The 25,180-nt window shown below is 27.4% G+C and overlaps 7 protein-coding genes across 7 annotated transcripts; 2 read left to right on the forward strand and 5 right to left on the reverse strand.

Moving 5' to 3' along the window:
- Positions 1-760: 760 nt before the first annotated feature.
- GO595_000630 (zinc finger protein, C3HC4 type (RING finger) domain containing protein) lies at positions 761-1,126 on the reverse strand (the record flags this gene model as incomplete). The annotated part of the gene is made up of 1 exon (XM_067919641.1): positions 761-1,126. One exon carries the CDS (start codon positions 1,124-1,126, stop codon positions 761-763), a length of 366 nt encoding a protein of 121 aa, XP_067779099.1.
- A 5,319-nt stretch (positions 1,127-6,445) lies between these two features.
- Positions 6,446-9,259, reverse strand: GO595_000631 (AP-2 complex subunit alpha-1-like; the record flags this gene model as incomplete). Its single annotated transcript, XM_067919652.1, has 1 exon — positions 6,446-9,259. The coding sequence occupies one exon, from the start codon at positions 9,257-9,259 to the stop codon at positions 6,446-6,448; it is 2,814 nt and encodes a 937-aa protein (XP_067779100.1).
- A 7,261-nt stretch (positions 9,260-16,520) lies between these two features.
- On the reverse strand, positions 16,521-16,919 carry GO595_000632 (uncharacterized protein; the record flags this gene model as incomplete). The annotated part of the gene is made up of 1 exon (XM_067919663.1): positions 16,521-16,919. One exon carries the CDS (start codon positions 16,917-16,919, stop codon positions 16,521-16,523), a length of 399 nt encoding a protein of 132 aa, XP_067779101.1.
- A 1,076-nt stretch (positions 16,920-17,995) lies between these two features.
- Positions 17,996-18,898, forward strand: GO595_000633 (putative Arp2/3; the record flags this gene model as incomplete). The annotated part of the gene is made up of 1 exon (XM_067919674.1): positions 17,996-18,898. The coding sequence occupies one exon, from the start codon at positions 17,996-17,998 to the stop codon at positions 18,896-18,898; it is 903 nt and encodes a 300-aa protein (XP_067779102.1).
- An 866-nt stretch (positions 18,899-19,764) lies between these two features.
- On the reverse strand, positions 19,765-20,238 carry GO595_000634 (uncharacterized protein; the record flags this gene model as incomplete). Its single annotated transcript, XM_067919685.1, has 1 exon — positions 19,765-20,238. One exon carries the CDS (start codon positions 20,236-20,238, stop codon positions 19,765-19,767), a length of 474 nt encoding a protein of 157 aa, XP_067779103.1.
- Positions 20,239-21,999: 1,761 nt separating this feature from the next.
- Positions 22,000-22,431, forward strand: GO595_000635 (activator of 90 kDa heat shock protein ATPase-like; the record flags this gene model as incomplete). Its single annotated transcript, XM_067919696.1, has 1 exon — positions 22,000-22,431. The coding sequence occupies one exon, from the start codon at positions 22,000-22,002 to the stop codon at positions 22,429-22,431; it is 432 nt and encodes a 143-aa protein (XP_067779104.1).
- Positions 22,432-22,553: 122 nt separating this feature from the next.
- Positions 22,554-24,209, reverse strand: GO595_000636 (uncharacterized protein; the record flags this gene model as incomplete). Its single annotated transcript, XM_067919707.1, has 1 exon — positions 22,554-24,209. One exon carries the CDS (start codon positions 24,207-24,209, stop codon positions 22,554-22,556), a length of 1,656 nt encoding a protein of 551 aa, XP_067779105.1.
- Positions 24,210-25,180: the final 971 nt, after the last annotated feature.

Consider the following 25,180-nt stretch of genomic DNA (forward strand, 5'->3'; position numbering starts at 1 on the left):
TGAATAGCTGTCTCAATATTTTTTAAAGAAAATATGACTTCCTCAAGTGCCTGTAAAGTTATTAGGTCTTGATTTTCATTAGACGAAGATTGTGCCATATGACTTCCAAGCAAAAGAATTCTATTCACTGAAAAAGTGGGATTGCACGACTTCACTTTTTTCTTTTCAAGGATTAAAATGATTGGTAATACATTATTATTCGAACTAAAGTTTGGTAAATATTATTACTTAAAAGTTTTTAAAGAATGAATTAGAAACTGAATAATTACTCAAACATTGGAAATCACTCAGATATGAAATATTAAATATAACGTTATATTTTTATGAAAATTACACATGAATTAACTTTTCTGTAACAATCATTTATAAAATTAAATTTTAATATGTAAAAGATTTTTTCATTTTGTTTTATGATAAAATTAAGCTTCTACTATATTTCATCAAAAATCATAACATTTCAAAAAAAAAAAAAAAAAAATGAGCAGCAGAATTCCATAAAGACCGTTAACGAAAAGCCGCCCCAACCCAATCCACCCGAAACATTTTTTAGGCTTTCACTTGTCGTACTCTGTTTCATAAGAACAAATCATCAAATTAAACCTAGGGAAGCCATCGATTTCTTAAATGAACATTTTTTTTGCATATCAAAATTTAACATATATTCCACATGTGGAATTATATATGAATCAAATGCAGTACATTTTAACACACTTAGAATTTCAGGGCATCATATCTTATTTCATAGACAAAAGTAATTTTTTTACTTATCATGATTGATGAGAGTGCATTTCCTTTCTTTGTCGCAAGCACATTCAAAAGATTCTTCTCGTACATATGAAACAACATTGTGACCCTTGTGGCAATTTTTAGAGCAATTTTCGCAGATCTTCTTATTGCAAGTCTTGCATTCATATAAGTTTTGAGTCCATTGTCCGGGATGAACCTCGTGAGTGCAGAGTGGGATACCATTAGCAGATACTCCAAGTCCCATTCCACCCATATCAACAGCAAGTGTGGGAGCAGAACGAGTTCCTCCAATCTTTGCATCAGCGCCCATAGAAATTCCACCAACGTTCATCCCAGAAGACATTCCATTTGGTCCACCGCTCATTCCAAATCCAAACATGATTGAAAGTGAAGTGATATCATATCATATGGGTAAATTAATTGAAATTTTGTTGGAAAAACCGGTGAAATAATGGCTTTTGTTGTTTGTAAACTATTAAAATATCAGCTATTTCTCTCAAATTTGAAAGATTTAAAAGCTTGATTGATCAACGTCACTTTTTTGACTGTAAAATTTTTCTTCCCTTTGGCCAAATAGAATATGCTTAATTAATCATTGAACGACTCTCATTTATAATGTGAAACCTATTTATTTTATGAATGCCAATAAGAATATTCAAAAAAATGCAGATGTATTATAGTATACATATAAACTGTTTAAGCGCTTGCGGATGCCATCCAATTTTAATAAATTATTCCTACCCAGAGCGAACCGAATGTTTTTGAGTTTCAGGATTTTTTTTTAATCAAAAAATAGGATCTATTTTTATTGAAATAAGATGACAGAAATAATTTGATTGAAACAAAACGGTTTTAATATTTTTTTTTTTTTGAGTTCAAATATCTTTATTAATTATCATTAAATCAATGATTTTTTATAAAACATGATGTAAATTTTAGATATTGAATATTTTAAAATCATTCATTATTTCCAAGATAACCTATTTTTCAAGATACAATCAATTGAGTGAATTTTAATCGTTTTTCTCATTTCGAATAGTTTTTTATTGTGAGCTTACTGGTTATGAACGATCGGCATAACTAACCGTCGTTTTCCGCTGTTCCATAACACTGTAATGACAAATCACATATCTAATGATGATATTACTACCATAAACACAGGAGAGCAAAATCTGAATCATTTGTCGACAGGATTGAAATCTCTAATTGAGCTTGAGAAAACTATATTCAGTTTAACTGAAGAAAGCCTTCAGCCTTCCATTAAAAAAGTATTTGGATTTTTTGATCTAAATTATCCCGATACATTTAATATCATTATAAGTAACATTGTTTATAATTCATTTTCATCACGAAAGCATATATTTGATATTTACTTAAATTTTTTAAAAGCATTTGAAATGAAAGAAGAAGAAATTAATCAAAGTGTCGTTAAACTAATACCAATATTTATCAAACGTATATCTACAAAGAACACACAAGAATCATATTATTTAATAGAGAAAATGATTGAACAAAATTTTATTGATGAAAATATCACTAAAAATATTAATTCAAAATATTTTTCTCATTATAAAACAAAAGAAGAAAACCAAAAACAAAAGGCATCTGGGTTTAATAGAAATGATCCAATAGAAAGATACTTTTTTGATAATTATGAAGAACTTTCAAAGAATGATTGGGAGTTTCATAAGAAATATATTAAAGAAGGAAATAATCCAAATGAAATTGCAAAAATAATTCGAAATGATGAAATAGAAAAACTTCAAGAAATATCATCACAACCAAATTTTGATTTTAATCAAACAATAGAACCATCACTTTATGAAAGATATTCATTTGTTAATAAAAAGAATGTTACATTAATTGATTATGCAGCATTTTTTTCATCAGTTAAATGTTTTAAATTTTTACTAATGAATGGTTCAAATGTATTAAACACAGGTAAATATGCAGTTGCAGGTGGAAATGAAGAAATCATTCATTTATGTGAACAAAATCATTCATCATTTAAAGGTGCATATAAAGCAGCAATTATGTTTCATCGAGATGATATCTTTAAATATATTTTTGAGAATAAAATAGAAAAAATACAATCAATAGCGAAAACGTCTGAAGATAAAACGAATGATTTGGTAAGTTTTTGTATTAAAAAAGATAATTATGAAATTTTAGCATTTTTGGAAGAAAAAGGAATTAATATTGATGATGGTAATATAAATGAATCAGCAAGAAATGGAAATTTATATCTCGTTAAATATTTCCTTCAAATTAGTCGAATTCCAAAAAATATTTTGCCATTTGCTTCAGAATCAGGAAATGTTGAACTTGTGAAATATGTTTTAGAGCAAAAAGGAATTGATGTTAATGCAAAAAAATTTCATTTGAATAATTTTATATATGTTTTAATAATTTGAAATATGTTTTAATAATTTTATATATGTTTTAATAATTTGGAATATGTTTTAATAATTTGAAACAGCACTTCATATAGCAGTTAGAAATAATAATATAGAAATAGTAAAATTACTTTTAGATAAGGAAGGAATTGATGTTAATGCAAAATATATTCATTTGAATAATTTTGGATATGTTTTAATACTTTTATATATGTTTCAATAATTCGAAACACCATTTCATATAGCAGTTAGAAATAATAATATAGAAATTGTAAAATTAATTTTAGATAAAGAAGGAATTGATGTTAATGCAAAAAATAATCATTTGAATAATTTTGGATATGTTTTAATACTTTTATATATGTTTTAATAATTTGGAATATGTTTTAGTAATTTGAAACAGCACTTCATATAGCAGTTAGAAATAATAATATAGAAATAATAAAATTACTTTTAGATAAAGGAATTGATGTTAATGCAAAATATATTCATTTGAATAATTTAAAATATGTTTTGAAAATATTTTACTGCAATTCAAATTGCAGAACAAAAAGGATACACGGAAATAGTAAATTTACTTCGTGAAAAAAGTACGAACGAAAATTGATCATATCCAGACATCAAAACTCAGCAATCGAACTTACAAAAAATGTATATATAAACTCAATACCAGAAGCTGTTTATATGTTATGAATTTCAACAAAAAACAATCGAGGAATTTAAAGTTGAATCCCCCTTTTTTATAAATATAAAAATTAAAATTTTCAATGCTATGATTAAAATTTAGCTTGGTCAAAAAATCTCTTAATTAGAAGTAGTACTTTTACAATATATATATGTTAGCCTATATTAAATATACTTATTTTATTTTTATATTGAAACTTTATGTTTTTTCTTTTACTATTGAGTTGATCAAATTAATCTGCTAGCCGATGCCCAACCACGAAAATATCTAATAACCACCCAGTGCGAACTGAATATTATTAAGAAAAAAAAAAATTTTTATATTTATTTTTTGATGTTTATTTGATTTTTACTTAGTTTTCAATTAGTATTTGGACATCGTAAACATATTGTAAGGAAATGTAAAATATAAAGTAGTCATGAATTCAAATAAACTATAGAAATAAAACTGTAATTTTTTCACTAAAAGTGAAAATCGACTTTTTCATTCAAACTTTTTGATAATAAATGCGTAATTGTAAAACAATTTTTCTTTACTTATCCTTATATTAAAATAAGATACAGATAACAACATAATAAATTATAAGGATATTAAATATATATGGGCAAATATAGTCAAATATGGAAATAATTGCTTGTACTGAATCAAAAACAGTTTTTTTATTTGAGTCAAATATAATCAAATATGGAAATAATCGCTTGTACTGAATCAAAAACATTTTTTTTATTTGAGTCAAATATAATCTGTTAAATCGATTCAATAAGATTTGAATTGTTGTTTTATGTTTAAAGAAGCAAAACACAATCAAACAAAACATTTTATTTCTTTTTTATTTATTACATAAAGATAATTAATATTAAAAAAGCAAAACACAATCAAAAAACATTTTATTTCTTTTTTATTTATTACATAAAGATAATTAATATTGAAGAAGCAAAACACAATCAAAAAACATTTTATTTCTTTTTTATTTATTACATAAAGATAATTAATATTGAAGAAGCAAAACACAATCAAAAAACATTTTATTTCTTTTTTATTTATTACATAAAGATAATTAATATTAAAAAAGCAAAACACAATCAAAAAACATTTTATTTCTTTTTTATTTATTACATAAAGGTAATTAATATTAAAAAAGCAAAACACAATCAAAAAACATTTTATTTCTTTTTTATTTATTACATAAAGATAATTAATATTAAAAAAGCAAAACACAATCAAAAAACATTTTATTTCTTTTTTATTTATTACATAAAGATAATTAATATTGAAGAAGCAAAACACAATCAAAAAACATTTTATTTCTTTTTTATTTATTACATAAAGATAATTAATATTAAAAAAGCAAAACACAATCAAAAAACATTTTATTTCTTTTTTATTTATTACATAAAGGTAATTAATATTGAAGAAGCAAAACACAATCAAAAAACATTTTATTTCTTTTTTATTTATTACATAAAGATAATTAATATTAAAAAAGCAAAACACAATCAAAAAACATTTTATTTCTTTTTTATTTATTACATAAAGATAATTAATATTGAAGAAGCAAAACACAATCAAAAAACATTTTATTTCTTTTTTATTTATTACATAAAGATAATTAATATTGAAGAAGCAAAACACAATCAAAAAACATTTTATTTCTTTTTTATTTATTACATAAAGATAATTAATATTAAAAAAAAGCAAAACACAATCAAAAAACATTTTATTTCTTTTTTATTTATTACATAAAGATAATTAATATTAAAAAAGCAAAACACAATCAAAAAACATTTTATTTCTTTTTTATTTATTACATAAAGATAATTAATATTGAAGAAGCAAAAAACAATCAAAAAACATTTTATTTCTATTTTATTTATTACATAAAGATAATTAATATTAAAAAAGCAAAACACAATCAAAAAACATTTTATTTCTTTTTTATTTATTACATAAAGATAATTAATATTAAAAAAGCAAAAAAAAAAAAAAAAACATTTTATTTCTTTTTTATTTATTACATAAAGATAATTAATATTAAAAAAAGCAAAACACAATCAAAAAAACATTTTATTTCTTTTTTATTTATTACATAAAGATAATTAATATTGAAGAAGCAAAAACACAATCAAAAAAACATTTTATTTCTTTTTTATTTATTACATAAAGATAATTAATATTGAAGAAGCAAAACACAATCAAAAAACATTTTATTTCTTTTTATTTATTACATAAAGATAATTAATATAAAAAAAGAAAAACACAATCAAAAAACATTTTATTTCTTTTTTATTTATTACATAAAGATAATTAATATTAAAAAAGCAAAACACAATCAAAAAACATTTTATTTCTTTTTTATTTATTACATAAAGATAATTAATATTGAAGAAGCAAAACACAATCAAAAAACATTTTATTTCTTTTTTATTTATTACATAAAGATAATTAATATTAAAAAAGCAAAACACAATCAAAAAACATTTTATTTCTTTTTTATTTATTACATAAAGATAATTGTAAACATTTACAACCACTTCGACGCACTTCTTCGACAATTTCAAATTTGAAATCATTTTACACATTTATCAAAGTACATAAATTGAATTAATTTTCTTTTTACTTATTTGAAGCAAATGTCCAAAATTCTTTGGATTGAGTTTGTAATTTGCGGCGATGTTCCCTTCACTTCTATCATTACTCTTTGTGTCTGCGGGTCAGCGTAGAACCTTGCCAATATTCCCTGTGCGTTACCTTCTATCAGCACGATTCCAGTTCCTACGATATTATACTGAGGCAATTGCAAAGGCAACGTTGGTATTCTTAGCATTTGCTGCATGACTTGTCTCATTTGGTTTGTTGGGTCTTGTCCTGCAGGCACTGGGAATGAAGCAGTTGCTGTTTGGTTTGGCGCAGAGAATTGGTTCCATCTTCCGAAGAAAGTGTTTTGATCCATTGGGAATGGCTGCATGAACTTTGTTATTGGCAAAGGTAACTTCAATGTTTCATTCACGTCATTATAGCTGAAGTGATAAGGTGCAGGATCAGTATATGGCGCAGTGACTGTTACCATAAACTTATACATACCTGAGCTTTGTGGCGATAATGAAGAAGGACCCATTTGATTATTAGTACGGAAGAATGGAACTGGAGGGAAACGTAATTTAATTCCATTAATTTGTTGTTGTGATTTGTTAATTAAGTTGAAACTTAACATAGCATTAGGACCTTGCGCTTGAATGTTTAAGCTGAGTTGGACAAATTGATCTTCATATGCTATACCTGTATCATTGATAGCAAAATGTTTAAGTGTCATTTCTTGTGATGACATATTATTACCAGTGTTCATTTGGACATTAGATAACGCGGATAATAAATCATTGTTTTGGTTCATGTTCATTTGTTGTTGTGGACGTTGTTGCATTGGTTGTTGTTGTTGTGGCATTCCTAAGTCACCTAAAAGATCATCAACTGGTGCTTGTTGTTGTTGTTGTTGCATTGGCTGTTGTTGTTGTTGAGGTTGTGGTGCTGAATGTTGTTGTGTTGGTTTATGTACTGGTAATGATGTAGCAAGTTGTTCTTCATCAATTTGTTCTTCTTCTTCATTATCTTCATCTTGTGTTATTGTTGTACCTTTATCTTCTTCAAGTACCTTACGGACAAGTGATGATTCACGTGGTTTAAATGGTGGTATTTGTTTAAATACTATTGGTATTGCGTTTTGTTTCAATGTTAATATTGTTGTGTATTCAATAGCACGTTGTTGAATATCAGTGTTTTCATTACCACAATAACCTTTGATGAACTCAATGATACCTGCACGTGCTGGTTGATAACGAGCACCAATTTTAGCTAACGCTGATAATATGATAGCTTGTGTTTGTTCTTGACAATGTTTCATCTTCTTCTTAAGTTCATTTACTACTTCTTCTGGTGGTGTTGGTATTAATTGTGCATAATCACCAACTAATTGAGCTGCTAATTGGATTAAACGATCATGTGCATTCGATGAAGTCATTGCATTATATGATGTTAATGTGGCATAACGTTGATATTGTGGATTCATAGATACAACTTGAACTACACGATGCCAAACTCCATCATGACATTCATCACCTGCTAATGTCATTAATGTTAAGATTACATCAATATACCATGCTAAATCAGTCATGAAACTTTCAGCTAAGACTGCAATCTTTAAACATAATGGTTCTCGCATTGATATATCTGCAAACTTTAAATAGTTTAATAATTCTTGTACAATTTCTTCAGCTGATTCTTGTGTACATAAAACATATAATAATGATAATGCTCTTCGACGAATAGAATTATCTGGATCACGTAACGCAATAAATAATGTTTGATGATGTTGGCCTAATGATGGAATAACATCTGGTGCTGCACCAACTAAACGTGTAAGTGTTTCTAATGATAAATATCGAACATTGGGTTGCTTGGCTGATAAGAAACCTCCTAAGATGGTGGCCGATTTAACTAATAACGCTTGTGATAAATGGGTGGCAATGATTAAGTTAATGGCTTCGAATAATAACATCATGTTAGTGTTGACTTCTTTGATATTTAATAAGAGATTAGTCTTTTGTAAACAGATCTCAATGGTCTTAGTAATGGATGATAACTCTTGTTCGGTCCATTCTTGTTTGAACTGTAAAATGCGTAAATACTTCATAACAAGCCATGGAACTGGGTTACGACCATATGTATATTCTAATGGAATGTTAAATTCAAAGAAAAGTTTGTTCAGCATTTGGATGGCTATCGGAAATACATTTTGTAAGTCATTGGTATGCTTTTGTAATAAGACTAAGACTAATGATGCACCAGATAATTGAACACCAAAGTTGGAATCTTGTAAAAGCCGTAAAACAGTGGTGCCAAATTCTGGTGTATAAACAAAAGTAGATGGATTTTCTCGATATAATCGGACTAATGCTAATGCTGCCTTCTTCTTGACAAAATCAGTGCTCCTGGTGGACATTAATACTTGAAGAATAGATGGTGCTAATGTTTCGGCAATTTCTGTTCCACCAATATTGGCTGCACAACATAAGGCTAAACATTGAGCAGGTTCATTTTCTACGTTGTTCATCTCTTTACGGATATGCTCGATAATTAATGTAACAAAGTCATACTTTCCATTAAGATAAACACCTAATGTGATATAACCAATTTGCTTTTCACTAAAAACATTTGAGGTCAAAAGTTCCATCATTTGTGGAAAACCAAAGTCAAATTGATAACCAAGAAGATGAATATAAAGAAGTTTTGCAACATATTTCTTTCGATTGTAACCATTCATTCTTGATGCTCCAAAGTTCTTCCTAATGTTGGCAAGCTCTTTTGTAACACGGCCCTTTTCTTCTTCTTTGCTGCGGCAGTTAAGACATTCAGTTATGAAGTTCCTAAGTCCTCTCATTTCGAGTGTTTCCTCTTTTTATCAAAATTGACTATGCACCGGTTATTCATCAGAAATATCTACGATAGATGTCCAACCGTTGAATAGATGATAGAAATTTGATTGTGTAATGTGATATGAAATGGAAGGTATTGATCGGTTTATGAAATAGATTGTTCATAAGGCTAGAAAAGCTTGCTATACAACTGATTTTTAATTTTTTATTTCATTGTTAACCTAAATTTTAAAAACATGTACCAATATCGAAAAGTTAACAATTTATCATTTTATAAGAAAAAAGTAAAAATGATAACAACACTTCAAGGATACCCAAAGATATTACAAGTTTTCAAAATTATTAAAAAAAAATATTCAAACATAGTTATAGTTGAAAACATTAATACAATTATTGTGAACAATTAGTACTACATTTTATTTGATTCTATTATTATATGGTTTTTATTTATTTATTCTCTATTGTTGGGAAAACTTTATGTAATAACTTTATGTTGCTCAAAGGTTATCTATTATTTGATATCTGTAGAAAAATTGTCATATAAAAACATATCTTTTCCCCTTATTTTTCTTTCTTTCAACTCAAAGGTACTTCATGAACTATCATTAGAATCACTACTAAGATCACTATCATCATCATTTTGTTGGTATCCAGAATGAGTATATTTTCCCCAAACATTTGTTGAGGTATTCCAAGGATTACTTGGTGAACCAAAGTCATTATTTTGATTTGAACCATTATTTGTATTTGATCCAAACTGAGTATATTTTCCCCAAACATTTGTTGATGTATTCCAAGGATTACTTGGTGAACTAAAGACACTATTTTGATTTGAACCATTATTTGTATTTGATCTAAAATGATTTGTAAGTTTTCCCCAACCATTTGTTGAGGTATTCCAAGGATTACTTGGTGAACCAAAGTTATTAGTTTTACGTGTTCCAAAAGAAACTTGTTTTTCTAACCAATGATTATTTCCACTATTTAAAACCCAAGGATTTGATTGGTAATCGCTAAATTCTATTTTTTGTTTGTTTAAAGTTTGATTTAATACATCTTCATCATATTCAATTCCTTTTTGCTGTTTTAGTAAATCAACAATTTTTACATTTTTTATATCTGCCGCAATTAAAATCGCTGTTAAACCAGAATTATTTTTTGCATTTATATCAATCCCTTCTTGTTCAAGTAGTAACTTAACAATTTCAAAATTACTTGATGCAGCTGCATTCATTAAAGCTGTATTAAATCATATGAATTAATTCCAAATAAAACATTGAAACGTCCAATTATAATAATATACATTAATTCAAATTAATAAACATCTTTAGCATTTATGTCAATTTCTTTAAATCCGAGAAGCAATTTAATAATTTCCACATTTCTATTATCACATGCAAAAATAAGTGGTGTTAAAAATAAAATTATTAAATTCCTAATTAGATATTGAAATATTAAATTTATAGAAAAAACTCTTAATAAGTTTAATAAACACCTCTATAATTTACATCTCCTTTTCCTTGATCAAGAATTAATTTAGCGATTTCTGTGTTATATGTTTTTAATGATAACATAAATCCTGTATTATAAAATTAAAAAAAATTCCATATATTTTGATGAAATAAAAAATTAATATTTTAAACAATAATTGATATTTAAAAATATCATTATCATTTACATCAATTCCTGCATTAATTAGTAATTTTGCAACTTCTTTCTGATTTTGTGGTAATGTTAAAATAAGTGCGTTTTGAAATGATTCAAATAATTTCCAAATATTATTTTGAAACAACGAATTAGTGATATGAACATTAAATAAAAAGAAAATACAGTTTTGATGTTGATATTCGTATCTTTACGCGAAATAAGTAATTTAACTATTTTTTCATAACCATTTTCAGAAGCAATTAATAGTGGTGCTTTAAATTGTTTATATAAATATGAAATATTGTTTTCAAATATCAAATCATGAAAAAAAATTTTCTATAAAATTAATAAGCGCCTGGAGCATTCACATCAATTCCTTCTTGTTGAAGAAGTAATTCAAAAACATCAAAATGTCTATTAACTAATGATGATAAAAGAGCTGTATTATACAAAACAAATAAATACCAAATTTTATTTTAAGACATCTAATTACTGAAAAAAATATTAAATTATAAAAATATATTGATTTAGCATTTATATCTATTCCCCCATGATTAAGTAATGCTTGGACAACATCAATGTATCCTTTTAGAGACGCAATAATAAGTGGCGTTCTAAATTCTTCATATAATTCCCATGTTTAATTTTGTAATTATATAATTTTATTACAAATACGAAATGAATTGATTAAACATCTATACAATTAACATCAATTCCTTCATATTCTAGAAGTAATTTTACTGTCTCAATATGATCGAATGTTGTTGCCAAAACAAGTGGCGTATTAAATATTTTGAATAGTTTCCAAATTTGATGTTGAAATCCAAAATTATCGAAATAAATAAAAAACTATATAAATAAAAGTCTTTAGCTTCCAAATCTGCCCTTTTATTATCAATTAGCATTTTAATAATTTTATGATAACCTTTTTCAGCTGCCCAAAATAATGCTGTTGAAAATCATTTATTAAAATTTCTTATATATTAAGAGAACAAGAAATTTTAAAATATCACATTAAACAATCCAAATTAATATCTTTAAGAATTATATCAATTCCTTCATATTCAACAAGTAATTCAATAATTTGAGAGAAATTCTTTTCGAATGCATATGAAAGAGCATTTTTATATAATTTTAATAAATATCAAATATAAACATGATACATAAAGTTATTGAAATAATGTTTAAAAATTATAAATCAATATCTTTAGCATTAACATCAATTCCTTTATGTTCGAGAAGTAATTTAACAATTCCAACATTATTTCTTTCGGTTACACTTATAAGTAAAGTTTTAAAATTTTTTAACAAAATCCATATACTTTATAAAAACATTATAATATTATAATAAACAAATTATAAACAAAATTAATATCTTGTGTATTGACATCAATACCTTCTTGCTGAAGAAGTACACCAACAGTTTCTGTGTTTCCATTTTCAGACGCTGATAAAAGTGCTGTAGAAAATAATTTGAATAATTTCCAAATATTATTTAAAAATTTCAAATTATTTAAGTAAACATAATAAAGAACAAACAAAAGTTTTTAGCATTTATATTAATTTCTTTATGCTTAAGGATTTCTTTAACAATTTCAGTTTGACCTCTACGTGCAGCCAAAATAAGTGGCGTATTATTTAAATCGAAAAAACACCAAAAATTACAATGAAATATTAAATCATTAGAAGTAACAGTAATTAATAGTAAAAAACATCACGAGAATTCAGATCTGTTGAATCCAAAAGTTTTAGTATTATTTTGTTTAATCCTTTATCCATTGCAATTATGAGTGCTGTTTGAAATAATTTGAATTAATTCCATATATTATGATGAAATATTTTAATTATCAAACAAATATTATAAAATACAAAGTAATATCTTTGGCACTTAAATCAATTCCCTCTTTTTCAAGTAATAAATCAATAATTTCGTTCTTGCTATCTCTTAAAGAAATGATTAAAAGTGATCTGAATAATTTAAATATATTCCAAATCTTTGTATAAAACATAAAGTTAACGAAATAATTCTTAAAAATATGAAATAATCATCTTTTGCATTGATATCAAATTCTTTTCGGTCTAGAAATAGTTTAAAGATTTCTGTTTGATCATTTTTCAATGCAATGACATATGCAGTTTCAAATAATTTGAGAAAATTCCAAATAAAAATATGAAACATCAAATCATATAGTTAAATATAAAACAAATTATTTAAATATTTTTAGCATTTATATCAATTTCTTTTTGTTCAAGAAGTAATTTGACTATTTCAATGCTACGTTGACCAACTGCTAATATGAGAGCCGTACATAATAATTTGAACAAGAACCAAATTTTTATTATAAACATCAATTTTATAAGATAAATTGCATATTATGGATATAAATATCGATAGCATTTATATCAATTCCTTTATGATTAAGAAGTAATTTTGCTATTTCTATGTTATTGTTTTGAGCTGCACACATGAGTGCTGTTCTAAATAATGATAATAATTTCCAAATATTTTGTTGAAACATTAAATATTTGAGCAAAACTTTAATAAATTTAAATATACACCTTTAAAATTAATATCAACGCTTTCTTTTTCAAGAAATAGCTCAACAATATCAATTTTTCCTTTTAAAGATGCCCAAATAAGTGGAGTTTGAAATCATTTGTATAAAATCCAAATATAATTTAGAAATTTCAAATATTTTAATTATACATTATATTAAACAAATAAAAATTAGTTATATTAAGATCAATTCCTTTATTTTCAATAAGTAATTTAACAAAATCTATTTTATTATCATATAATGCAATCATAAGAGGTGAATCAAATGTTTTTATTGAACTCCAAACATTACTTATAAATATTTAAATCAAAAAATGAAACCTATTTAAATAAAATGAATTATTTTAGCATTAAGATTAATATCTTTGTGCTCAAGAAGTAATTTAACAAAATCGATATTATTATTCTTTATTGCAATCGTAAGTGGTGAATCAAATATGATTTTAAAATATTAAATTATTATAATAAACGCAAATCAAAAAAATTATACATTTATTCCATTTACATTAATATATTTTTGTTGAAGAAGTAATTTAACTATTTCTGTTAGATTATTTTTCACTGCAATTGTAAGTGCATTTTCAAAAAAATTGATTAAATTCCAAAAATTTTGTGCATAAACCAAATTAAATAAACAAACATTAAATCAATCAACTAAAAATTATCATTATTTAGATCAATTTCATTAAATTGAACAAGTAATTTAAAAATTTCTATTTGATTATTTCTTACTGCAATTGTAAGCGGAGTATCAAATTATATAAATAATTTCCATATATTAGAAAACATTCAACTAAAAAAATAAACATTAAATAAATAAAATAAAGTGATTTAGTATTTATATTAATTCCTTCTTGTTGAAGAAGAAGTTTAGCAATTATAGTATTTTTATTTCTCATAGCAATCATAAGAGCGCCCTCAAAAAATTTAATTAAACTTCAAAATTTACATATAAACATGAAATTAAAGTAATGAACATTTGAATTTAGTTTGATACGACCTGTTTCAAGTAAACATTGAACTAGTTCATGATTTTCTGATTCAACAGAATATGTTAAAATATTTACTGGAACTTGGTTATTTTCTATATAATATTTAACAAGATAAAAGTTACCAAATTTTGCTGCTTCATTAATATGCGAAATATCAGGTTTAAATCCTTCGTCCAGCATATAAGATAAAATTTCAAAATTATAATATTTTTGACAATATGAACATAAAAACTCAAATTCTTTAGGTGAAGAATCATTATTATTATCATTAGAATTTGGAGTAAAGTTAAAATTCATAATATTCGTAAAAGGATTAAATAATTTATTGTTAGGTCGACCATTATTGTAATAGTTAAATTGGTTTCTGTTTTTATTTTTTGCATTATCGATTTTATTTTCGAAAGAATAATGAAATATATCATTCCGATGAAACCTAATTGCAGTTTCATATGCCCCATCAAATGATGAATGTTGCTGTTCACATATGTTAATTATTTCCAAATTTCCTCCTGCAACTGCATATCTTCCTGTATTACTTAAATTCGATCCATTTAACATTAAGAATTTAAAACATTTAATTGATCCGAAAAATGCCGCATAATCAATAAGTGAAACATCATTATTAATATATGAATATCTTTCATAAAGTGATGGCTTAATAGTTCGATTAAAATTAAAATTCGCTTGTGTTGACATTTCTTGAAGTTTTTCTATTTCATCATTTCGAATTATGATTGCAACTTCATCCGGATTAACTCCATCATTAACATATTTCTTATGAAGTTCCCAATCATTTTCTCGAAGTTTTGAAATATTTCTTGTAACCCCAAAATTATTCATATTATTAGAAGGACCACAACGATAATATCCAACTTTTTCTGGTGTTATATAACGTAACATATTTTCAGGAACCCCATCATGATGAGTTTGATAATGCGCAAAATATCTTGAATGAAGACATTTAACAATACTTGAATCAATTAAATTTTGTTGAATCATTTTATTAAGAAGATAATATGATTCTTGATTGTTTGATTTTATTAAGTAATTACTAAACATTTCTATAATATTAGAATTTATATTTCGTTTTTTCTCCACTGCTTGTAATGTTGTTAAAAATTTTATATATAAATTATCATCTCCTCTAAGTGAAGAAAAGGCATTCTTAACTAACATACATATAATATTATTAAAAGAATAAGGAAACTGTGTATCAAACATATTCATTATTTGTTCAATTGATTTGTTAACACTATTTTGTTGTATATCGAAAATTATATTTTCAAGATCTAAAAGAATTTGTAGATTTGTTGTTTTGTCAACATTTCCAGAATTCTCCATTTGTTTTAAATCAAGACCGTTAAAAAACAACCGTATTAACCAAGTCTAACTTACTGCCAATAACCGTTTCGACGAGTGGTTGTTGTGAAATTTTGATATAATCTTATAACAGATACATACAGAAATATGGCTGATAAATGGTAGAATTCTACCAAAAAGTTGTTAACCGGTCACAAAGATTCAGAGAAATTAACGGCTTAGCGGTTTGGTCTGCCTTTAGGAAGAATGCGTGGAAAGTGGTTGAAGAAACGTATGCGGAGACTCAAAAGAAAGAGGAGGCAAATGAGGGCTAAGGCTCGTTAAGCCTCTCAATATGCCATATGCATTCGGCTATTGAATAAAACATATCTTCAAAATATCAATAATTTTTATTTATCAAAACATTCTCAGAAAAGCTTTCTTAAGGGAAGCTTTTTTCTTTTGAGATTTTCTGTACATTTCTGTAAATTTACTATCAAAGATCATCCCTTAAGCAACTTTTTCTCCTACAAAAATTTTAAGATACACATCATGACAGGGAAGTCATTTTCACTTTTTTTTTACGTTAAATGAAATTTTATTGCCATAAGATTGATCACATGATAAGATGAATATTCTTTCTCTATGCAAATTACATTAAAGTTATTACATTATTTTGTAGAACAAATTTTGAGTTTAGGGAAAGCTTTGTTATATTTGAGTAAAAGTGTTTTAATATTAAAGTTAGCATCCATTAAAATTAAAAATTTTTTATTCTGAAATTTCTTCCTCCTCTTCTGTAAACTCAATATCTGGAACTAATGAACCGACCAGCTTAACACTTCCTTTTCCTTCAGTTGAAAACATTACTTCTGATTCATTTACACAATGAAACTCAATGCTTTTTTCTTTAAAATCCTTTTCATCAATTTCAACTAACGTATATGTTGTTACAGGAACATCTGTACTCTCATTTGCACTAGTGTTGGACTCACAGTTTTTATAACTTACTTTAACAGCAATTTTTCCAGAGGATTCTGGTGTTTCAATTCTTTGTATACTGTAAAGGGAGCAGATGAAGTTTGTTTGGTCTCCAAAATCAATCTTTTTTTGTTCACCAGACTTAACGATGATTTCAATTGGATATTTTGGACTTAGCTCTTTAGACATATCAATTCGAATGATTACTTTTTTGCAGAAATTACTTTGGAGACAAAAAGTTCTCAAAAGTTTCAATCGCTTGATATTTTTCTGGTATTAATATGAAGAAAAAAGGATTATAAAAATGTATAAAATTACTTAATACAAAAAACTTAAAAACCTATTTTTTTCATAAATCTTTTCACTTTTTTCAATGTATTGTGAAAATATTTCGAGCTTGCGTTTTATGAAAACAAAAAGTAAGAATTTTTGTTCTGATAAATGGTTTTCTATTTCATCAATCAGATATTGATTGAAATATGTCATCATCACTTATATATCTAATAATCCTCGAGATTTTATTAGTATTTTGTTCCTTTGGAATTGTAATAAACAATAAAGAAAAGAATAAAAAGATGAAAATAAAATCAAATATAAATTTAGTAAAAGAAGATCAAAAAAAAATTGAGCAACCAACTAAAAAACCACTATCATTTTACAGCACCAAAATCATTTCCATTTTTCAAGATCCTTTTAAAAAAGTTGAGCTTGAGATGAAAAAACTGAAAGAAGAAAGAGAAATATTGGAATATGAAAGATCTGAATTTGAATATCAGAAGATTCTCATACTTGAAAAAGCGTTTTTTCCATGTGATAATTAAATATTAAAAAAATCAAATTAGTGTTATTTTGACTTATAACTTTAGATTGCATTTTATACTGAAAACACAAATTTTCGGATTATTAAAAAATGTTTGATTTAGTTTTTATTTATGGATCACTTAACGACATTTGCTTTAAAATGATTAACAATGTCATTTATAAACAGTCGATGCTCATTTTAGCTTTGACTTTTTTTGTCAAATATAAATTTAATTTCTTTAAATTGGAAAAAAAAAATATTTCTTGAAAAACATATTGTGTTCGTAATAATTTATCAATCGAAAAATGATTGTATCCCAAAGATGAAACTCTTTTAAAGATTTTATGTTTTATGAAAGATTTGGGAGGTCGAAAACAGTTTTCTATTTTTCAAGAAAACATTGTCTCCAAGTTACGGTTTATATCAATTTACAATTAAACCGTCACCACTGGGACATTTCCAGATGATTATTCTCGAATTCGAGTCTGCAATTCTCAGAAACCTTCTCGAAAGAAGCCTTATGCCACATGAGAAGTTATCAGGAGAGTACTTGTTTTGTGATTTTGATGGAGTAAAATTCCGTCTTCATGTTGATAAAAAGACAAATGACATCGAAGTCGACATGTACATTGCCTGTGCTCAAGAGCTTGATGAGTACGGAGCTCAAGAAGCCTATGAAAAGTACTATGGCAAGTATAAGATCGAACCAAAAGCAAGAGGATCCATCAAATATACCCATGCAATTCAATTTAACCTCACTCAAATGAACGAAAAGGAGCAAAAAGAAATGATCACACTTGCTTCTAGGATGAAGGCTTATGTATTAGGCGCTCCAATCATTTTCGTTGCCGAACAAGTCACAGCAAAGGCAAACTTCGCACCATTCGAAATTCCTTTCCGTAGGTCAACAATGGAAAGCTACTTTATAACCCCAACATCCCAAGGAGCTGCAGCAACATTTTCAATTCGTTTCAGCGATCCAGGAGATAAAATTATTGCAGGAGTTTTCTTCCAAGAACTTGCAGCAGCTCGAACACGTGTTAAGAATGCCCCCATTGTTACATATTCCAATGATCCACCAGCTGATTTAGGTGCATTTGATCTTCCAACTAAGGACAAGAACATGTACGCCTATGTAACAATCAGCCTTCAAGCAGCCCAACTTTCAGAACGTAAGAGAGAAGACATTTCATTCTATCTTCCAATGTTCCGTGATTATCTTCACTATCACATCAAGTGCGCTAAGGCTTTCATGCACCAAAAAATGCGTGCAAGGACTGCTAGCATGCTTAAGATACTTGATGCTGCAAAGCCAGAGCCAAAGCAGAAGGTTCGTCGTACAATCACTGGCAGGATTATGAAGTAAAGGTCTCTTCATTTGAAATTTTATTTTTTAGGGTTTAAAAGACGTGAATTTATAGGAAAAAAGTGTTCGACTGAACTAGATGACAGAAAGATTTTTTTCAAATGATTTCTTACATTGAATACATAATTTTACAACATCTGTCAAAAATCATTTCTTTGAAATTTTTTCGAACGATCATTTTCACCACAAAATCCCTATCGTCTTCTATAGAAAGTAATTTTTCATGAAAAATGTTTTGAAGAAAATCATAAAGATGTTCAACGAAAGCACAACACAGGAAAAAACTTTTTTCATGAAACAAGAAATTTTGAACACGCGTCAAAGTAAATTAAAAAATTGATTATCGATTTCATTGTTATGTAATATTTCGAAATGCTGTCAATTCCCATTCCAAACATTATTACCAACAATGCTTGATATCAAAAAGAAATATATCGGAATTAATTAAAATTTGCAAAACATTTTGAATGTCTTCATTCTCCCTTGAAATTAGATGAAGTCGTTAATGCTTTCGCGAATGTCCTTTATGAAATTAATCGATTTTTTGGCAGTAAATGTAAATTTTGTACCAATGGAATTCCATGGTCAGAGAGGCATTGCTTCCTTATATGAAAGGAAATAATGAAGTTGCACAAGAAATAGCAAAACATCAAAATGTTTTATCTTTATTTTATTAATGTTTCTGTAAAATATTAATAAATTATTTATGTTCATTACACTTTTTTCGCTTTCATATTATCTATTAATAATATTAATAATATTTTGTAATATTAATAATATTTTTTAATATTATTATTTATTTATTTTGTGAATTTTTCATTTTCATCATCATGATGATAAAATTAATGTTGAAATTCTTACTTTCATTACATCGATTGATGTGTATTTGTATCTTTTAATGTAGATTTCCTGCAGAAATAAATAATGAAAGCCACAATTACTATAAGAATTATCGCAAGCACAGGAACAACAATTATATGTGTTTTTTTTGAACCAGATTTTTCTTCTTTTTCAGGGTCTTCTGGATTATCTTCATAGTAATTCTCAGAGTATTCATCAGAGTTCAGCTCTTCAAATGTAAATCCCGTCGTATAAACTGGTGTACTCTCTTTTGGTGTTGTTTTGGTAGGAGATTGTGTATGAGGTTCTTCATAAATAATCGGACCATAGTCTTCATCAACTTCTTCTAATTCAACAAATGTTACTTTAAATGGTTTATACTCCGGTTCAATATAATCACGGCATATTGTTTTGTATATATCGAACCCGTCAAGAATTACGCACATCAAATCATATGGATCTTTGGTTACTACAAAGCGAGTTGCTGGAGGGAACATCATTGTGTTTGAATCTCTCTTATTTAGATCCTTGATTAATTTCAAATTCCTTTTTGTAGTAATGTTAAATATTAAAGGTACATCACGATTACAAACTGATTCAAGAAAATAGTGAACTAATGTAAATGATCTTGTTGAAACATGAGTATTCTTCTTATATTGTGTTGAGGTAAGATCTTTAGAAGGTTTATAAACTGTTGTAATTCCTGCTTTTGCTAATCTATCATATCCTCTTTTAAATTCATAAAATGTGCACTTGAAATTATCAGTGATATTCCCATTGAAAAGTTCATTATCGAAGCGTGAAGTAAGTATTGGATAAAATAAGTAATCATGAATTATTTTAGCTTCATCATAATTTATAGGATCTGAAGGATTTTTTGACAATGATTTTAGTTTTTCCCAATATTTAAATACTTGTATAAACCAATTGTTTTCATTAATATCTAATGTAACAAATCTTGATATTTCATCAAGTACACATTGTTTTAGAACACGAGGATCTTGTGAATTTGGTAAAATGGCATGTAAACTATATGCTTTATTCTGATTTTCTGGAAAGAAACCTTGTAATTCTAGAGTACAAATTTCTAAAATATTAAAGAATAAATACATTAAAAATAAGTGATTTATAAATATAACATAAAATTGATTGTATAAGAGTTCAAATACATCAAACCAAATAGTATAAAAACAAATTGAATAATCATCATTTTGTGTGGGTTTTTTAATATATGTTTCAAATATTTGAAAACTTAAAATAATAATTTCAAGATATTGAAACATTGAATGGACTTCGTGTAGCAAATTAAATCAGAAAAAAGAGACAATGAAAAATCTCACCCTTTTTTGTTGTTTCAGAAAAAAAAGAAGAATGTGTATAATTTATTTTTTTAATAATTACTGATGCGAATTGTTTCACCATCTTGTGATTTTTTGTGAATAAATACCAAAAGTTGAATAAACAATTTAACATCCGATTAAAGGTTCAGCAGCTTCTGCGGATGCACATACAATTTAAGGCATTGACTGCAAAATCAAATATTAAATTAAAATTAATACATACATATACAATATTGATCTTCGAAAAAAGTGATCACTTTTTTTCGATAATTATCTTGATGCAAAATGTTCTTGTTGCATATTTCTTCATCAAATATGATTCCGCTTGACTTTTTACAACCGCTACCCCTACCTTCAAATTTTTTATCGTCAATTATACGAACAGCGGGTCCCAGGCTCACCATCAGTTTAATAAATTTCGAATTAATAATAATTCAAATTATATTCTTAAAAAATGTTATCGAAGAGCTTCTGTAGCCCAGTGGTTAGAGCGTTCGCCTAGTAAGCGGAAGATCGCGAGTTCGACTCTCGCCAGAAGCAATTTTTTTTAATTTAATCTGAATGCTTCCTTTCCTAAAATAATATTAATAAATTCTATAATACAGGCTCTTTTATGTATCAAGTGAGATTACTCCAAGAAATAATTTTCTTTATCTACTTAAAAAAAAATTAATTATCAAATTCATATCATATTAGATTCAAAATAATTGGAATTTGAAAAAAAATTCAAACCAATTAAGAAATCGCAGATGTTATGTTTTTTATTATTTATTTTATCATAAGTGAGTAAAAAATTTTGGCTTAATCAGATTGGTCTTGTTCTTTGTTCATGAAAAATTGACACCATACTTTAAGAACTTTACTAACTTTACACATCACAAACGGTCGCAATATAAGTGGGCGGCCATTTAGTTCACTTTAATGAGTGTTTGGAACCCAGGAAAGTATCATTGGGAAGAACACAACTGCAATGAGTGGGCTGATAAAAGACTAAAAGAACTTGTAGCAGAAATTAAAATTCCTGATTGGGAAATCAAAGATACAAACTTTAAATCCATTACAACTGCTCGTTCAATTAGGAAAGGTCGAGAAATTCGTTCCTTTGAGGTGGTATTTGATCTTAACTTCAAACATAATGAAATGGAAGGAAAGATTTCTTTCCCAGATATATCAAATGATGCAGCAGATTCACCAGAAGAATGGGAGTATATTCTTGAGTTCACAGGTAGCAGCAAAGATAAATCTCCCAATGAAAAAAAGGCTGTTCGAAATGCTGCAGATAAAGAAGTTGTACCAGTTTTTCGACAAATGTTTGCTCAATGGGTCGAAGAATTCAAATCGTTGGCTGCATAAATTCAATAAATTAATTTTTTTGAATTTGCTCCAATTTCGATTTCCAAATTTGTTCATATGAATTTGTTCTCAACGTTTTCATTAAATAAGTAAATCAAAAATGTATTTTTAGGATGTAATATTTATTCTGGTTTCTTTATGATCATAACATTAATTGTTTTCTTTCCAGTAACTCTCTTTTCTTTGAAAGTAAGGCCGAATTCTTCCGGTGTGACGATTCCACCCAAAGGAATTTGGAATTGGATGTATGCTTCTTCATCAATGTATTGACCATCTTTCAGCTTTCTTTCAAGCACATGGAAAGTTTCTTCAACGCTTAATGTGATTGTTGGGATTCTGACATTTGAACCAGGTACCCTAACATTGAAAGCAACTTCGTTACTTGAAACAGATTTCCGAGGCGAACTTTGGGGTGCCCCTTGGGGTGCCTCATTTCGCAATGAACGCGCTGCGGCTTGTCTTGCGTTTTCCTCGATCCTTTGCTCCTTGATTTTTTGGGTGACAAGCTTTTTCTCAAGTATCTTCTGAGTTTCTTGTGATAGTTTATGTTGCCCATATGATGATGAAAGAGATTGTCTTAGTGAATTTGAGCTTGGCGAAGATGGTGGTGGACTAACAGGCTTTTGGATTGGTGGTTGTGATTGTGGTGATACTGGTGGTGGTGATGGTTGAGGCTTAATTGTTGCTCCTGATTTTTGAAGTTGTTCATAATAATTAAGAACATCAGTCTCATCTGCTGTCCCTGATTCAAGAAGGGCCCTGCGCATCAAATCGGGATCCAGGAAATCTGAAAATTGTTCAAAGATTTTCTCTTGTTCTGGTGTTAACTCTTGTTGTTTCGGAGGTGACGGTTGCGGAGGTTCTGACGACGGTTGTGCTGTTGGCACTTTTCCTTCTCTGAGGTCACTGATGAACTGCTCTGACTGTTCGAAAGATACACAGCCGTGCTCAATGGCTTTGTCAATTTCTTCATCAGTATAACCCAGCATTGATAACTCTTGGATCAATGTTTCCTTTTCTTCATCTGAGATCTGAGGACGAGGAATTTGAACTGGCACTGGTATTGAGGCTTGAGTGTCTTCAGTGTTTTTGTTGCCATCCTCATTCTCTTCTTGGAGTTTTTGGATGTAATCTGTGATTTCGTCTTCATCTGTTAATCCAATTTCAAATGCTTTGATAATATCTTCTTCATCTAAGAAATCAGAAAGATTGTTCAAGATTTCTTTCTGAGCTTCAGTGAGGTTATATTGTGTTAAAGCTTTTTCTTGCTTTATGACTTCCTTTGGAATGTATTGTGTGGGTTTAACTCGCTTTGTATTGAAATATTCCATAGCATCAATAGAACTGCACGGACCGATAGTATGAGATGAACCAGCAAAAAGGTCTTTTGGTTTATTTTGAAGTAAATAATCTTTTGCTTCGCCAAAAGCAGATCCATCAAAACGTTTAACTTCTTTGCCTTTATAATAATAAACAAATTCAACATTGTGTTGAACTTCATATTTTGCAATCATATCTTTGTTTTGGTCAATATAACAAACGCAAGCAGCTGTAGTTCTTTCGTTTTCCTTAATTAGTGGAACGAAAATTTGATGGAAGATATTTAACAAGGGATGTTTAGATTCAGTGAAAATAACCAAAACTAATTTGGATTTGTTTTGATCAAGAAAAGTGGTTAGTTTCAGTCCAGATAGCTCAGGTAGCTTTTGGTCATCTGGAATGTCTTTATTGCGGCTCTTTAAAAAATTCATGAGATCTTCTTTGTCGAAGCCTTCCATTTCGTTTGTGATTGGCAAAATTTCTTTTTTTGGCAACAGTTACTACTTGAACATTCGCATTTGAATGTAATATGATCGTTCTATAATGCTTGTTCTATATAGAAAATATACAAGATGGAATTTTATAAAAAATTAAATAACAAAATGTATTTACTGTTCATCAGTTCCCTTAAACGCATCGAATGAAAAACCTCGAACAAGACCTAAATTTGATACACTCGTTTTCTTAAGTTGTCGTAAGAATTCCATTCTTTCATGATCCTTTTCAAAGAGCATTGAACTTTTGTGCGTTGCAACGTAATTAAAAATAGTTGAACATATTGTGAATGAAATGTTTGCAGCATTTACCAAACACTTTCTCAAGACAGGAGACCAAAACACAGGGTCCTTACATCTGCAAGAAATCTGATAAAAGTTCATATCTAATGGTGTTATTATGAACAACAAATCTGATTTCGGAATTGATTTATGCTTCATATTTAATGTCAATGAAGACTCATCGAAGAAGATTCCTATAAACTCGTTATTCTCGAAGCCATGAGAGAATTGTAAGTTCAGGAGCCCAAGTTCAACCTCTGGTATTCCATCGTCATTTGGTGCACCCAACAACGATGAAAACCTTTTCAAAAGTGGAGTTTCTTCAACTTTATTTTCAGAGTGAAATATTGGAATTTTTATAACGGCCGAATCGGTTATCTTGTCAAATTTCTGTAAAACCGTTTCCGCGTCATCTTCTATTTTATATAAATTCACATTAATTCCAACGTTAGCGAAGAAATCAATTGCCTTATTTCTAGATTTTTTAGGCTCTTCAATAATATTTCTGAGGTATTCTTTATTTTTATGATTTGAAGGCGATGTATAATTTGTTGCCACGTCATTCGAATTTGAAATTTTTTGTTTCACTTCATTAAAATTATCGAAATTTGATTCGAATGAATTTTCGATATATTTGTAATTAATTTTAGGAA

Source organism: Histomonas meleagridis (genome assembly GCF_020186115.1).
Source record: "Histomonas meleagridis strain 2922-C6/04-10x chromosome Unknown contig_11, whole genome shotgun sequence".
NCBI lineage: Eukaryota > Parabasalia > Tritrichomonadida > Dientamoebidae > Histomonas > Histomonas meleagridis.